The 16,551-nt window shown below is 48.9% G+C and overlaps 2 protein-coding genes across 2 annotated transcripts in view; one reads left to right on the forward strand and one right to left on the reverse strand.

The window, feature by feature from the left end:
• LMBR1 (limb development membrane protein 1) overlaps positions 1 to 16,551 on the reverse strand; it is a 218,363-nt gene that overhangs the window by 87,593 nt on the left and 114,219 nt on the right. The window lies entirely within an intron of this gene.
• RNF32 (ring finger protein 32) overlaps positions 1 to 16,551 on the forward strand; it is a 42,079-nt gene that overhangs the window by 21,302 nt on the left and 4,226 nt on the right. The window contains exon 6 of the mRNA XM_075271552.1: positions 10,156 to 10,264. Coding sequence (XP_075127653.1) covers positions 10,156 to 10,264 — 109 coding nt within the window. The remainder of the gene's footprint in view (positions 1 to 10,155; positions 10,265 to 16,551) is intronic.

Genomic DNA, 16,551 nt, shown 5'->3' on the forward strand with positions numbered 1-16,551 from the left:
TGATAACGGCCGGAACCTGGTAGCAGCTCTGGAGCTTGCCGGACTCCAACATGTTCCATGCCTGGCCCACGTCTTCAACCTAGTGGTGCAACGTTTCCTAAAGAGCTACCCCAATGTTCCAGAGCTACTGGTGAAAGTGCGGCGCATGTGCGCCCACTTTCGCAAGTCGACAGTAGCCGCTGCTAGCTTAAAATCTCTCCAGCAACGCCTGCATGTGCCACAACACCGGCTTTTGTGCGACGTCCCCACACGCTGGAACTCAACGTTTCAGATGTTGAATAGAGTGGTTGAGCAGCAGAGACCTTTGATGGAATACCAGCTACAAAACCCTAGGGTGCCACAAAGTCAGCTGCCTCAGTTTCACATCCATGAGTGGCCATGGATGAGAGACCTTTGTGACATCCTACGGGTCTTTGAGGAGTCCACAAGGAGGGTGAGCTCTGAGGATGCGATGGTGAGCCTTACAATCCCGCTCTTGTGTGTTCTGAGAGAATCCCTGATTGACATCAGGGATAACTCAGATCACACAGAGGAGTTAAGGATAGCATCCGATCCGTCACAGCTGGAGAGTAGGTCCACACATCTGTCCGCTTCACTGCGTTTAATGGAGGAGGAGGAGGAGGAGGAGGAGGAAGAAGAGTTGTCCGATGATGTGATGGTGATACAGGAGGCTTCCGGGCAACTTCGAATCGTCCCATTGTTGCAGCGCGGATGGGTAGACATGGAGGATGAGGAGGAAATGGAGATTGAACTTTCCGGTGGGGCCAGAGGAGTCATGCCAACTAACACTGTGGCAGACATGGCTGAGTTCATGTTGGGGTGCTTTACAACCGACAAGCGTATTGTCAAAATCATGGAGGACAACCAGTACTGGATCTTTGCTATCCTTGACCCTCGGTATAAAAACAACATCTCGTCTTTTATTCCGGTAGAGGGGAGGGCCAATCGCATCAATGCTTGCCACAGGCAATTGGTGCAGAATATGATGGAGATGTTTCCAGCATGTGACGTTGGCGGCAGGGAGGGCAGTTCCTCCAGTAGGCAACCAAGTTCTCACCGGTCCACACAAACGAGGGGCACACTGTCTAAGGTCTGGGACACCTTGATGGCACCCCCTCGCCAAAGTGCCGCCACGGAGGGTCCTAGTGTCACCAGGCGTGAGAAGTATAGGCGCATGTTGCGGGAATACCTTTCCGACCACAGCCCTGTCCTCTCCGACCCCTCTGCGCCCTACACGTATTGGGTGTCGAAGTTGGACCTGTGGCTTGAACTTGCCCTATATGCCTTGGAGGTGCTGTCCTGTCCTGCCGCCAGCGTCCTATCTGAGAGGGTGTTCAGTGCAGCCGGTGGCATCATCACTGACAAGCGCACCCGTCTGTCAGCTGAGAGTGCCGACCGGCTCACTTTGATAAAAATGAACCACCACTGGATAGAGCCTTCATTTTTGTGCCCACCTGTGTAAAGCACCCCAACATGAAACTCCATGTCTGTACTCAACCTCTCCAATTCCTCCGCATCCTCATACTCATCCACCATAAGCGTTGCACAATTCTGCTAATACTAGGCTCCCTCCAACATGATTTCCCCCAACTCTGCTGGTTAGAGGCTCCCTCCACCCTGATTTCCACCAACTCTGCTGGTTAGAGGCTCCCTCCACCCTGCTTTCCCACAACTCTGCTGGTTAGAGGCTCCCTCCACCATGAATTTGCCCAAACTGGGCTGTTTAGAGGCTCCCTCCACCATGAATTGGTCCAAACTGGGTTTTTTAGAGGCTCCCTCCACCATGAATTGGTCCAAACTGGGCTGTTTAGAGGCTCCCTCCACCATGAATTTGCCCAAACTGGGCTGTTTAGCGGCTCCCTCCACCATTAATTGGTCCAAACTGGGCTGGTTAGAGGCTCCCTCCACCATGAATTTGCCCAAACTGGGCTGTTTAGAGGCTCCCTCCACCATGAGTTTGCCCAAACTGGGCTGGTTAGAGGCTCCCTCCACCATGAATTGGTCCAAACTGGGTTTTTTAGAGGCTCCCTCCACCATGAATTTGCCCAAACTGGGCTGTTTAGAGGCTCCCTCCACCATGAATTGGTCCAAACTGGGCTGTTTAGAGGCTCCCTCCACCATTAATTGGTCCAAACTGGGCTGGTTAGAGGCTCCCTCCACCATGAATTTCCCAAAACTTGGCTGTTTAGAGGCTCCCTCCACCATTAATTGGTCCAAACTGGGCTGGTTAGAGGCTCCCTCCACCATGAATTTGCCCAAACTGGGCTGTTTAGAGGCTCCCTCCACCATGAATTGGTCCAAACTGGGTTTTTTAGAGGCTCCCTCCACCATGAATTGGTCCAAACTGGGCTGTTTAGAGGCTCCCTCCACCATGAATTTGCCCAAACTGGGCTGTTTAGCGGCTCCCTCCACCATTAATTGGTCCACACTGGGCTGGTTAGAGGCTCCCTCCACCATGAATTTGCCCAAACTGGGCTGTTTAGAGGCTCCCTCCACCATGAATTTGCCCAAACTGGGCTGGTTAGAGGCTCCCTCCACCATGAATTGGTCCAAACTGGGGTTTTTAGAGGCTCCCTCCACCATGAATTGGTCCAAACTTGGCTGTTTAGAGGCTCCCTCCACCATGAATTGGTCCAGACTGGGGTGGTTAGAGGCTCCCTCCACCATTAATTGGTCCAAACTGGGCTGGTTAGAGGCTCCCTCCACCATTAATTGGTCCAAACTGGGCTGGTTAGAGGCTCCCTCCACCATGAATTGGTCCAAACTGGGGTTTTTAGAGGCTCCCTCCACCATGAATTGGTCCAAACTTGGCTGTTTAGAGGCTCCCTCCACCATTAATTGGTCCAAACTGGGCTGGTTAGAGGCTCCCTCCACCATGAATTGGTCCAAACTGGGTTTTTTAGAGGCTCCCTCCACCATGAATTGGTCCAAACTGGGGTTTTTAGAGGCTCCCTCCACCATGAATTGGTCCAAACTGGGCTGTTTAGCGGCTCCCTCCACCATTAATTGGTCCAAACTGGGCTGGTTAGAGGCTCCCTCCACCATGAATTTGCCCAAACTGGGCTGTTTAGAGGCTCCCTCCACCATGAATTTGCCCAAACTGGGCTGGTTAGAGGCTCCCTCCACCATGAATTGGTCCAAACTGGGGTTTTTAGAGGCTCCCTCCACCATGAATTGGTCCAAACTTGGCTGTTTAGAGGCTCCCTCCACCATTAATTGGTCCAAACTGGGCTGGTTAGAGGCTCCCTCCACCATGAATTGGTCCAAACTGGGTTTTTTAGAGGCTCCCTCCACCATGAATATGCCCAAACTGGGCTGTTTAGAGGCTCCCTCCACCATGAATTGGTCCAAACTGGGCTGGTTAGAGGCTCCCTCCACCATGAATTTCCCAAAACTTGGCTGTTTAGAGGCTCCCTCCACCATTAATTGGTCCAAACTGGACTGGTTAGAGGCTCCCTCCACCATGAATTTGCCCAAACTGGGCTGTTTAGAGGCTCCCTCCACCATGAATTTGCCCAAACTGGGCTGTTTAGAGGCTCCCTCCACCATGAATTGGTCCAAACTGGGTTTTTTAGAGGCTCCCTCCACCATGAATTGGTCCAAACTGGGCTGTTTAGAGGCTCCCTCCACCATGAATTTGCCCAAACTGGGCTGTTTAGCGGCTCCCTCCACCATTAATTGGTCCAAACTGGGCTGGTTAGAGGCTCCCTCCACCATGAATTGGTCCAAACTGGGCTGTTTAGAGGCTCCCTCCACCATGAATTTGCCCAAACTGGGCTGGTTAGAGGCTCCCTCCACCATGAATTGGTCCAAACTGGGGTTTTTAGAGGCTCCCTCCACCATGAATTGGTCCAAACTTGGCTGTTTAGAGGCTCCCTCCACCATTAATTGGTCCAAACTGGGCTGGTTAGAGGCTCCCTCCACCATGAATCGGTCCAAACTGGGTTTTTTAGAGGCTCCCTCCACCATGAATTGGTCCAAACTGGGGTTTTTAGAGGCTCCCTCCACCATGAATTGGTCCAAACTGGGCTGTTTAGCGGCTCCCTCCACCATTAATTGGTCCAAACTGGGCTGGTTAGAGGCTCCCTCCACCATGAATGTGCCCAAACTGGGCTGTTTAGAGGCTCCCTCCACCATGAATTTGCCCAAACTGGGCTGGTTAGAGGCTCCCTCCACCATGAATTGGTCCAAACTGGGGTTTTTAGAGGCTCCCTCCACCATGAATTGGTCCAAACTTGGCTGTTTAGAGGCTCCCTCCACCATTAATTGGTCCAAACTGGGCTGGTTAGAGGCTCCCTCCACCATGAATTTGCCCAAACTGGGCTGTTTAGAGGCTCCCTCCACCATGAATTGGTCCAAACTGGGCTGGTTAGAGGCTCCCTCCACCATGAATTTCCCAAAACTTGGCTGTTTAGAGGCTCCCTCCACCATGAATTGGTCCAAACTGGGCTGGTTAGAGGCTCCCTCCACCATGAATTGGTCCAAACTGGGTTTTTTAGAGGCTCCCTCCACCATGAATTGGTCCAAACTGGGCTGTTTAGAGGCTCCCTCCACCATGAATTTGCCCAAACTGGGCTGTTTAGAGGCTCCCTCCACCATGAATTGGTCCAAACTGGGTTTTTTAGAGGCTCCCTCCACCATGAATTGGTCCAAACTGGGCTGTTTAGAGGCTCCCTCCACCATGAATTTGCCCAAACTGGGCTGGTTAGAGGCTCCCTCCACCATGAATTAGTTCAAACTGGGCTGGTTAGAGGCTCCCTCCACCATGAATTTGCCCAAACTGGGCTGTTTAGAGGCTCCCTCCACCATGAATTTGCCCAAACTGGGCTGTTTAGAGGCTCCCTCCACCATGAATTGGTCCAAACTGGGTTTTTTAGAGGCTCCCTCCACCATGAATTTGCCCAAACTGGGCTGGTTAGAGGCTCCCTCCACCATGAATTGGTCCAAACTGGGCTGTTTAGAGGCTCCCTCCACCATGAATTGGTCCAAACTGGGTTTTTTAGAGGCTCCCTCCACCATGAATTGGTCCAAACTGGGCTGTTTAGAGGCTCCCTCCACCATGAATTTGCCCAAACTGGGCTGGTTAGAGGCTCCCTCCACCATTAATTGGTCCAAACTGGGCTGGTTAGAGGCTCCCTCCACCATGAATTTGCCCAAACTGGGCTGTTTAGAGGCTCCCTCCACCATGAATTTGCCCAAACTGGGCTGGTTAGAGGCTCCCTCCACCATGAATTTGCCCAAACTGGGCTGTTTAGAGGCTCCCTCCACCATGAATTTGCCCAAACTGGGCTGGTTAGAGGCTCCCTCCACCATGAATTGGTCCAAACTGGGCTGTTTAGAGGCTCCCTCCACCATGAATTGGTCCAAACTGGGTTTTTTAGAGGCTCCCTCCACCATGAATTGGTCCAAACTGGGCTGTTTAGAGGCTCCCTCCACCATGAATTTGCCCAAACTGGGCTGGTTAGAGGCTCCCTCCACCATTAATTGGTCCAAACTGGGCTGGTTAGAGGCTCCCTCCACCATGAATTTGCCCAAACTGGGCTGTTTAGAGGCTCCCTCCACCATGAATTTGCCCAAACTGGGCTGTTTAGAGGCTCCCTCCACCATGAATTTGCCCAAACTGGGCTGGTTAGAGGCTCCCTCCACCATGAATTGGTCCAAACTGGGTTTTTTAGAGGCTCCCTCCACCATGAATTTGCCCAAACTGGGCTGGTTAGAGGCTCCCTCCACCATGAATTGGTCCAAACTGGGCTGTTTAGAGGCTCCCTCCACCATGAATTTGCCCAAACTGGGCTGGTTAGAGGCTCCCTCCACCATGAATTGGTCCAAACTGGGGTTTTTAGAGGCTCCCTCCACCATGAATTGGTCCAAACTTGGCTGTTTAGAGGCTCCCTCCACCATTAATTGGTCCAAACTGGGCTGGTTAGAGGCTCCCTCCACCATGAATCGGTCCAAACTGGGTTTTTTAGAGGCTCCCTCCACCATGAATTGGTCCAAACTGGGGTTTTTAGAGGCTCCCTCCACCATGAATTGGTCCAAACTGGGCTGTTTAGCGGCTCCCTCCACCATTAATTGGTCCAAACTGGGCTGGTTAGAGGCTCCCTCCACCATGAATGTGCCCAAACTGGGCTGTTTAGAGGCTCCCTCCACCATGAATTTGCCCAAACTGGGCTGGTTAGAGGCTCCCTCCACCATGAATTGGTCCAAACTGGGGTTTTTAGAGGCTCCCTCCACCATGAATTGGTCCAAACTTGGCTGTTTAGAGGCTCCCTCCACCATTAATTGGTCCAAACTGGGCTGGTTAGAGGCTCCCTCCACCATGAATTTGCCCAAACTGGGCTGGTTAGAGGCTCCCTCCACCATGAATTGGTCCAAACTGGGGTTTTTAGAGGCTCCCTCCACCATGAATTGGTCCAACCTTGGCTGTTTAGAGGCTCCCTCCACCATTAATTGATCCAAACTGGGCTGGTTAGAGGCTCCCTCCACCATGAATTGGTCCAAACTGGGGTTTTTAGAGGCTCCCTCCACCATGAATTGGTCCAAACTGGGCTGGTTAGAGGCTCCCTCCACCATGAATTTGCCCAAACTGGGCTGTTTAGAGGCTCCCTCCACCATGAATTGGTCCAAACTGGGTTTTTTAGAGGCTCCCTCCACCATGAATTGGTCCAAACTGGGCTGTTTAGAGGCTCCCTCCACCATGAATTTGCCCAAACTGGGCTGGTTAGAGGCTCCCTCCACCATGAATTGGTCCAAACTGGGCTGGTTAGAGGCTCCCTCCACCATGAATTTGCCCAAACTGGGCTGTTTAGAGGCTCCCTCCACCATGAATTGGTCCAAACTGGGTTTTTTAGAGGCTCCCTCCACCATGAATTGGTCCAAACTGGGCTGTTTAGAGGCTCCCTCCACCATGAATTTGCCCAAACTGGGCTGGTTAGAGGCTCCCTCCACCATTAATTGGTCCAAACTGGGCTGGTTAGAGGCTCCCTCCACCATGAATTTGCCCAAACTGGGCTGTTTAGAGGCTCCCTCCACCATGAATTTGCCCAAACTGGGCTGTTTAGAGGCTCCCTCCACCATGAATTTGCCCAAACTGGGCTGGTTAGAGGCTCCCTCCACCATGAATTTGCCCAAACTGGGCTGGTTAGAGGCTCCCTCCACCATGAATTGGTCCAAACTGGGTTTTTTAGAGGCTCCCTCCACCATGAATTTGCCCAAACTGGGCTGGTTAGAGGCTCCCTCCACCATGAATTGGTCCAAACTGGGTTTTTTAGAGGCTCCCTCCACCATGAATTTGCCCACACTGGGCTGGTTAGAGGCTCCCTCCACCATTAATTGGTCCAAACTGGGCTGGTTAGAGGCTCCCTCCACCATGAATTTGCCCAAACTGGGCTGTTTAGAGGCTCCCTCCACCATGAATTTGCCCAAACTGGGCTGGTTAGAGGCTCCCTCCACCATGAATTTGCCCAAACTGGGCTGTTTAGAGGCTCCCTCCACCATGAATTTGCCCAAACTGGGCTGGTTAGAGGCTCCCTCCACCATGAATTGGTCCAAACTGGGCTGTTTAGAGGCTCCCTCCACCATGAATTGGTCCAAACTGGGTTTTTTAGAGGCTCCCTCCACCATGAATTGGTCCAAACTGGGCTGTTTAGAGGCTCCCTCCACCATGAATTTGCCCAAACTGGGCTGGTTAGAGGCTCCCTCCACCATTAATTGGTCCAAACTGGGCTGGTTAGAGGCTCCCTCCACCATGAATTTGCCCAAACTGGGCTGTTTAGAGGCTCCCTCCACCATGAATTTGCCCAAACTGGGCTGTTTAGAGGCTCCCTCCACCATGAATTTGCCCAAACTGGGCTGGTTAGAGGCTCCCTCCACCATGAATTGGTCCAAACTGGGTTTTTTAGAGGCTCCCTCCACCATGAATTTGCCCAAACTGGGCTGGTTAGAGGCTCCCTCCACCATGAATTGGTCCAAACTGGGCTGTTTAGAGGCTCCCTCCACCATGAATTTGCCCAAACTGGGCTGGTTAGAGGCTCCCTCCACCATGAATTGGTCCAAACTGGGGTTTTTAGAGGCTCCCTCCACCATGAATTGGTCCAAACTTGGCTGTTTAGAGGCTCCCTCCACCATTAATTGGTCCAAACTGGGCTGGTTAGAGGCTCCCTCCACCATGAATCGGTCCAAACTGGGTTTTTTAGAGGCTCCCTCCACCATGAATTGGTCCAAACTGGGGTTTTTAGAGGCTCCCTCCACCATGAATTGGTCCAAACTGGGCTGTTTAGCGGCTCCCTCCACCATTAATTGGTCCAAACTGGGCTGGTTAGAGGCTCCCTCCACCATGAATGTGCCCAAACTGGGCTGTTTAGAGGCTCCCTCCACCATGAATTTGCCCAAACTGGGCTGGTTAGAGGCTCCCTCCACCATGAATTGGTCCAAACTGGGGTTTTTAGAGGCTCCCTCCACCATGAATTGGTCCAAACTTGGCTGTTTAGAGGCTCCCTCCACCATTAATTGGTCCAAACTGGGCTGGTTAGAGGCTCCCTCCACCATGAATTTGCCCAAACTGGGCTGGTTAGAGGCTCCCTCCACCATGAATTGGTCCAAACTGGGGTTTTTAGAGGCTCCCTCCACCATGAATTGGTCCAACCTTGGCTGTTTAGAGGCTCCCTCCACCATTAATTGATCCAAACTGGGCTGGTTAGAGGCTCCCTCCACCATGAATTGGTCCAAACTGGGGTTTTTAGAGGCTCCCTCCACCATGAATTGGTCCAAACTGGGCTGGTTAGAGGCTCCCTCCACCATGAATTTGCCCAAACTGGGCTGTTTAGAGGCTCCCTCCACCATGAATTGGTCCAAACTGGGTTTTTTAGAGGCTCCCTCCACCATGAATTGGTCCAAACTGGGCTGTTTAGAGGCTCCCTCCACCATGAATTTGCCCAAACTGGGCTGGTTAGAGGCTCCCTCCACCATGAATTGGTCCAAACTGGGCTGGTTAGAGGCTCCCTCCACCATGAATTTGCCCAAACTGGGCTGTTTAGAGGCTCCCTCCACCATGAATTGGTCCAAACTGGGTTTTTTAGAGGCTCCCTCCACCATGAATTGGTCCAAACTGGGCTGTTTAGAGGCTCCCTCCACCATGAATTTGCCCAAACTGGGCTGGTTAGAGGCTCCCTCCACCATTAATTGGTCCAAACTGGGCTGGTTAGAGGCTCCCTCCACCATGAATTTGCCCAAACTGGGCTGTTTAGAGGCTCCCTCCACCATGAATTTGCCCAAACTGGGCTGTTTAGAGGCTCCCTCCACCATGAATTTGCCCAAACTGGGCTGGTTAGAGGCTCCCTCCACCATGAATTTGCCCAAACTGGGCTGGTTAGAGGCTCCCTCCACCATGAATTGGTCCAAACTGGGTTTTTTAGAGGCTCCCTCCACCATGAATTTGCCCAAACTGGGCTGGTTAGAGGCTCCCTCCACCATGAATTGGTCCAAACTGGGTTTTTTAGAGGCTCCCTCCACCATGAATTTGCCCACACTGGGCTGGTTAGAGGCTCCCTCCACCATGAATTGGTCCAAACTGGGGTTTTTAGAGGCTCCCTCCACCATGAATTTGCCCAAACTCTGCTGGTTAGAGGCTCAATCCACCCTGATTTTCAAAACAAATGTTGGTGCCAACCTCAACTTACTACAAGGGCCAAATTCACTGCTGGTGACAAGCTCTCCTCACTGCAAGTGCCAAATACACATGTTTCAAGGTGTTTTCCTACTGTCAGAGAGGTGGTATTGAGTGTGTAAAGTGTGTAGTTGTTAGGCTGTGATGTTGGGGTAATAGAGGGTCTTTGGTGTGTTAGATGCCCCCAGACATGCTTCCCCTGCTGTCCCAGTGTCATTCCAGAGGTGTTGGCATCATTTCCTGGGGTGTCATAGTGGACTTGGTGACCCTCCAGACACGGATTTGGGTTTCCCCCTTAACGAGTATCTGTTCCCCATAGACTATAATGGGGTTCGAAACCCGTTCGAACACACGAACATTGAGCGGCTGTTCGAATCGAATTTCGAACCTCGAACATTTTAGTGTTCGCTCATCTCTAATACTGATGGCCTATCATTGGTCAGGTCAGTCTTCTAACCATATTCATTCAGTTTTTTCACTTTATTCCTCAGGATACAAGCTTGTTGGAGGGGATACATAGTGCGGAAATGGTACAAACACTTACGACAAACAAACCCTCCTAAAGACCCCAAGTTACGGAAAAAGTTCTTTGAGGAGAAGGTACTTGTTCATCTTATCTTATAAGGAATGATAAAACTTTAGTGTCACATTACCCTGGACTTAAGAAGCCCAGTAAATAGGAGGTAATGGGTATAAGAGTTCATTGCATTTCAATAAATCAACAGCAAATCTTCAGTCTCCCCAATTCCTCATAAAATGTCTGTAAGGCTAATAGGTTTATTATGTTCTAAGTCAGAAGGAATGAAGACGTTCACATTACCTCAAGGACTGTTGTGTGTATTATATCGTATATATGATAGTTATTACTATACCTGCTGAGAACTGCTGTGGTAGTCCTGGAAGATTCACTCTGTCATTGCAAGATCACTTCTAGAAAAGCGGATTTACAGTATATATCTAGAAAGGATAGCACCTGAAAATACATGTATACTGTATGCTTTATATATCCGGGAGTGTGCTTACATACTTTATACAAATAGATGGCCACACTGACGGTAACTAGTCACAGGCAGGAATAAATAAGCCTATTACTATGTTACCTGAAAATAGTGGTGGCCCAACCCAAAGTTCACCCAGTGAGATAGATAGATAGATAGATAGATAGATAGATAGATAGATAGATAGATAGATAGATAGATAGGAGATAGATGATAGATAGATAGATAGAGAGATAGATAGATAGATAGAGAGATAGATAGATATTAGATAGATAGATAGATAGATAGATAGATAGATATGAGATAGATAGATAGATAGATATGAGATAGATAGATAGATAGATAGATGATAGATAGATAGATAGATAGATAGATAGATAGATAGATAAATAATAGATAGATAGATAGATAGATAGATAGATAGATAGATAGGCAGAGAGATAGATAGATAGATAGATAGATAGATAGATAGATAGATAATGAGATAGATGATAGATAGATAGATAGATAGATAGATAGATAGATAGATAGATAGATAGATAGATCCCACCATGTAATGTAGTGCTATTTGGTATTGCTATGACTTGATTCCAGCTCCCCTGTAGTGATATAAGAGGTAACATTCGGTCTGATACAATGTAATCTATCATTAGACATCATATAACCCATTCTGTCCTTACCCTTTATTTCCTCTTAGCACAGCCCTGTTGTAGATCTGGAGGGGTATATATGGGGGTGGATCAGGCTCTTCCACTAGTTTCTGGGTTCCCGTGTTCCTGTTGATTGTGTCCAGGACATGAACTGAGAATGATATGTTTATTACACGTCTGACAGAGCCACAGTAGTTTTACTAAGATCTAAGAGTCCCTAAAAGGTCACAGCAACTATCTCATTTATGTCAGTCTCCACAATGTGTGTGTACAGAAAGCAAACTCTTACCTACATTGTAGCCGCGGCAGTCGCAGGCCGCTTTGATCCCTACCTATAAACCGTGCTTGCATAAGCCATTTAATTGAAGCAGCTCATTTTACGGGGGCCTGTAAATCTTTTTCATATGCATTACATTATCTGGAGCAGGATTTAATGCCGGCCCTGCTCTTTATAAGGAGCGACTTTGGCTGTGAAATAACATGGAGGGCTGTAGGATTTGTCTCTCCTGCCATGACATTTCCCGAAATGCTTTCATTTTAATGTGGCCAAACACTGGGCCGGTCATGGGGTTTTACTTATTGGTCTGTCCAGGACAGGGCAAACATTGTGCTGTCAGCCAGGGCTGGCTGTAAGGAGCGGGAGCAGGAAGATATTAACCCCGTAATGCCTTATCACTGACTCATTGATGTGCAGTAAATTCCAGCTCTTTTCATTTTACTTTTCAAGATTGCAATAAGTCAACACATTAGTAAGCAATTTGCTGACATTAAGATGGATTACTTGAAAAAAATGACTCCTCGGAGTGCAGAAAGTTCACCTGGGCGTTCTCCTTCTTAGTCTTTTTTTTTATCTTTGTATATACTTTTTTTTCCAGACTTTTGTATTCTCCTTGCTCTGCTTTAGCTAATTTCAGCATTGTGGAGCTGTTAACACGTCTTTGTTGGCTTGTTGGCCGTGTGGAGAATAAAAACCAGTTACAGGTGAATACGTCTTTGTTGCATTTTGTGTGTACTATGCTCTTTAATGGGAGGGGATTTAAACATTGGCACGGGAGCCTTTAACCTGATGTCTGAATATACACGCATAGATGTGTCCACCAGCTTTGCTTCAGTTTTGTTAAAGGGGTTTTCTGGACTTCTTAATTGATGACCTATACTTAGGATAGGTCATCAATTAAAGATCGTCAGGGGTTCGACACCCGGGCCCTTGCCCATCAGATGTAGTGTAAATGCTGGGGTGCTGCAGCCTCTACACTACATTTGTATAGCGGGTGCGGGCGGTATTCTATTGAATGGGATAGAGCTGCGATCGGCCATGTGACCGATGAATTTGACATCACATGGCCCTCATGGCCGCCACTGCCACTTCTAACTTCTGATTGAGGGTAAGTTCACACAGAGTTTTTTAGTCAGGGTTTTGAGGCCGTAATCGCCTTAAAATCCTGACCAAAAAGACTGCTCTCATTGAAATCAATGGGAGCCACTCAGGTCTTTTTTCCGGGAGCCGTTTATTCCGACTCCCGGAAAAAAGAAGCGAGGTGCTCATTTTTCAGGCCGAGTTGCCTCGCGATTCGGCCTGAAAACACTCCCGACTAGGCCCATTCATTGGGCCTACTTCGGAGCAGAGTATGCAGCTGGATGCTGGTGCAGTGCATCGGGTTTCAGTCACGGCTACCCGGTTTTTGGATTGTAATTGTATTGGTTTGCCTCAGGTTTCAATCCAAAAAACCCCGTGTGAACTTAGGGTTGGTTCACACTAGCGCTTGTATTCCGTCTGCAAGGAGTCCACATGGAGACCCCCCCGGACAGAATACCAACGCTAATGCAAGCGCTGTGCAGTTAAGCACACAGAGCCCATAGACTATAATGGGCTCCGTGTGCTTGCTGCGCACTGCCCGCACAATTCATTTGTGTGGGAAGTGCACGGCAAGCACACAGAGCCCATTTTAGTCTATGGGCTCCATGTGCTTTGCAAGCACATCGCTTGCAATTGCCATTGCATTCTGTCCGGGGGTGGGGGGTCTCCATGTGGACTCCTTGTGGACGGAATACAAGCGCTAGTGTGAACCAACCCTTATGCTTACCCTTACAGAGTCCAGGTGTTAGCTCTCCAAGGATCTTCAATTTATGACCCATCATAAGCAACATTATCAGGATCTAGTGTAGATAAGTGTCAGATTACTAGGCCATGGAGGTCTTGTCTTCTTTACTTGGAATGTATACTGACACTCCATTGGAAGTCTATAGGACTGATGAAGATAGCTGTCCATGGATATCAAATCCCAGACCTAGAATATACACTCACCGGCCACTTTATTAGGTACACCTGTCCAACTGCTCGTTAACACTTAATTTCTAATCAGCCAATCACATGGCAGCAACTCAGTGCATTTCGGCATGTAGACATGGTCAAGACAATCTCCTGCAGTTCAAACCGAGCATCAGTATGGGGAAGAAAGGTGATTTGAGTGCCTTTGAACGTGGCATGGTTGTTGGTGCCAGAAGGGCTGGTCTGAGTATTTCAGAAACTGCTGATCTACTGGGATTTTCACGCACAACCATCTCTAGGGTTTACAGAGAATGGTCCGAAAAAGAAAAAACATCCAGTGAGTGGCAGTTCTGTGGGCGGAAATACGTTGTTGATGCCAGAGGTCAGAGGAGAATGGCCAGACTGGTTCGAGCTGATAGAAAGGCAACAGTGACTCAAATAGCCACCCGTTACAACCAAGGTAGCCAGAAGAGCATCTCTGAACGCACAGTACCTCGAACTTTGAGGCAGATGGGCTACAGCAGCAGAAGACCACACCGGGTGCCACTCCTTTCAGCTAAGAACAGGAAACTGAGGCTACAATTTGCACAAGCTCATCGAAATTGGACAATTGAAGATTGGAAAAACGTTGCCTGGTCTGATGAGTCTCGATTTCTGCTGCGACATTCGGATGGTAGGGTCAGAATTTGGCGTCAACAACATAAAAGCATGGATCCATCCTGCCTTGTATCGGTAACGGTTCAGGCTGGTGGTGGTGATGTCATGGTGTGGGGAATATTTTCTTGGCACTCTTTGGGCCCCTTGGTACCAATTGAGCATCGTTGCAACGCCAAAGCCTACCTGAGTATTGTTGCTGACCATGTCCATCCCTTTATGACCACAATGTACCCAACATCTGATGGCTACTTTCAGCAGGATAATGCAATGCCATGTCATAAAGCTGGAATCATCTCAGACTGGTTTCTTGAACATGACAATGAGTTCACTGTACTCCAATGGCCTCCACAGTCACCAGATCTCAATCCAATAGAGCATCTTTGGGATGTGGTGGAACGGGAGATTCGCATCATGGATGTGCAGCCGACAAATCTGCGGCAACTGTGTGATGCCATCAGGTCAATATGGACCAAAATCTCTGAGGAATGCTTCCAGCACCTTGTTGAATCTATGCCACGAAGAATTGAGGCAGTTCTGAAGGCAAAAGGGGGTCCAACCCGTTACTAGCATGGTGTACCTAATAAAGTGGCCGGTGAGTGTAGTAACAGTGTGCATGTATGACATCCACTTAAAGGGGTTTCATGGCAAAATGATATTGATGACCTATGCGTATCAGCGATACCAGAGAACCCTGCCGATCAGCTTATCTCAGCAGCTGCTATATGGAGAGCAGATCTGGAAGTAGATAGATGCTTTCTCAGTGTAGCGATCTTGCTGATTTACAGCAGCTCAACTACTAAACTAATGAACAGGAGCACTGTCCCCACCGTGGGACTATTAAAGGATTATCTTATCTTATCTTATAGCTGCAGTAACTGAGCACAGCTACTACATGGAGAAGAGAGCGATCTGCTTCCAGCTCTGTTCTCTGCATAGCAGTTGCTAAGAACAGCCGATCAGGGTGTTGTCCGACCCCACTAATCTGATATATTATCCTCAGCATAGGTCACTGATATCATTTTCTTGGAAAACCTCTTTAATTCATACAGGGTCATGGATGAGTAATTCACATGATTGGTCGGAGTCCCAGCAAGCCAAGACTGTCTACAAAAGGAACAGGAGATACATAGGAAGTTCTTATACTTCTCCCTTCTATTCAATCCAGTCCTGACTTTGGCTCAAGAAACCACAGCAAAATCTGCAACAAAAAGCTGCATTTCTGCAACGTGGGACTCCAGCCTTAGGGTGCATTCACACTGAGTAAACGCTAGCTTATTCTGAACGTAAAACACGTTCAGAATAAGCGGCGTCTAAAGTAGCTCCATTCATTTCTATGGGAGCGGGGATACGAGCGCTCCCCATAGAAATGAATGGGCTGCTTCTTTCACTCCGTGCAGTCCCATTGAAGTGAATGGGGAGTGCCGGCGTATACGGCAAGCTCTGCTCATGCCGGAGCGTACACACCGGCACTCCCCATTCACTTCAATGGGACTGCACGGAGTGAAAGAAGCAGCCCATTCATTTCTATGGGGAGCGCTCGTATCCCCGCTCCCATAGAAATGAATGGAGCTGCTTTAGACGCCGCTTATTCTGAACGTGTTTTACGTTCAGAATAAGCTAGCGTTTACTCAGTGTGAATTCACCCTTAGTCTGAGCCCCCACGTGGCGGAAATGCAGCTTTTTTTTTGCTGCAGATTTTGTTGTGGTTTTTTGAGCCAAAGTCAAGAATGGCTACAAAAGGAATTGGAAATATATAGGCAGCTCTTATACTTCAATCTTCTGCTCAATCCACTCCTGGCTTTGGCTCAAAAAAACGCAACAAAATCTGCAACAAAAAAAAGCTGCGTTTCCGCCACGTGGTGCCTTAAAGAGGCTTTCCAGGCTTTAGATATTGCTGACATGATTAAGATAGGTCATCACTATCATCTCGGTGGGAGACGCACACTAAGCATCTGTTGTCAGTAGTCACCTGTGCCAGAACTACACAGTGGTTGGAGCTAGGAGCAGACCACTCCATCCACTGTGTAGGGGTCATTCCTGCAGTAACCTGGCACTGACACTACTCAGTGTACAGAGCTGTCCGTTGTCCTGGGTTCGCTGTTGATACAGAGACCGGAACAAAGTGTGATCCATTATTGGAGCTTGACATTAAAGGGGCTGTCCCCTTATAGACTCTTTTCCACTATCTACAGAAGATTGCACGCCTGGCAGCCTGATAGCAGTGAATGGAGCATTGGTCACGTTGCATTGCACTGGCCTTTCATTCACAGGGAGGATACAAGGTGACTTTCAGCCCCCCATTCTCCTGAATAC

This window comes from Leptodactylus fuscus, chromosome 4, assembly GCF_031893055.1.
Source record: "Leptodactylus fuscus isolate aLepFus1 chromosome 4, aLepFus1.hap2, whole genome shotgun sequence".
In the NCBI taxonomy this organism is placed as follows: Eukaryota; Metazoa; Chordata; class Amphibia; order Anura; family Leptodactylidae; genus Leptodactylus; species Leptodactylus fuscus.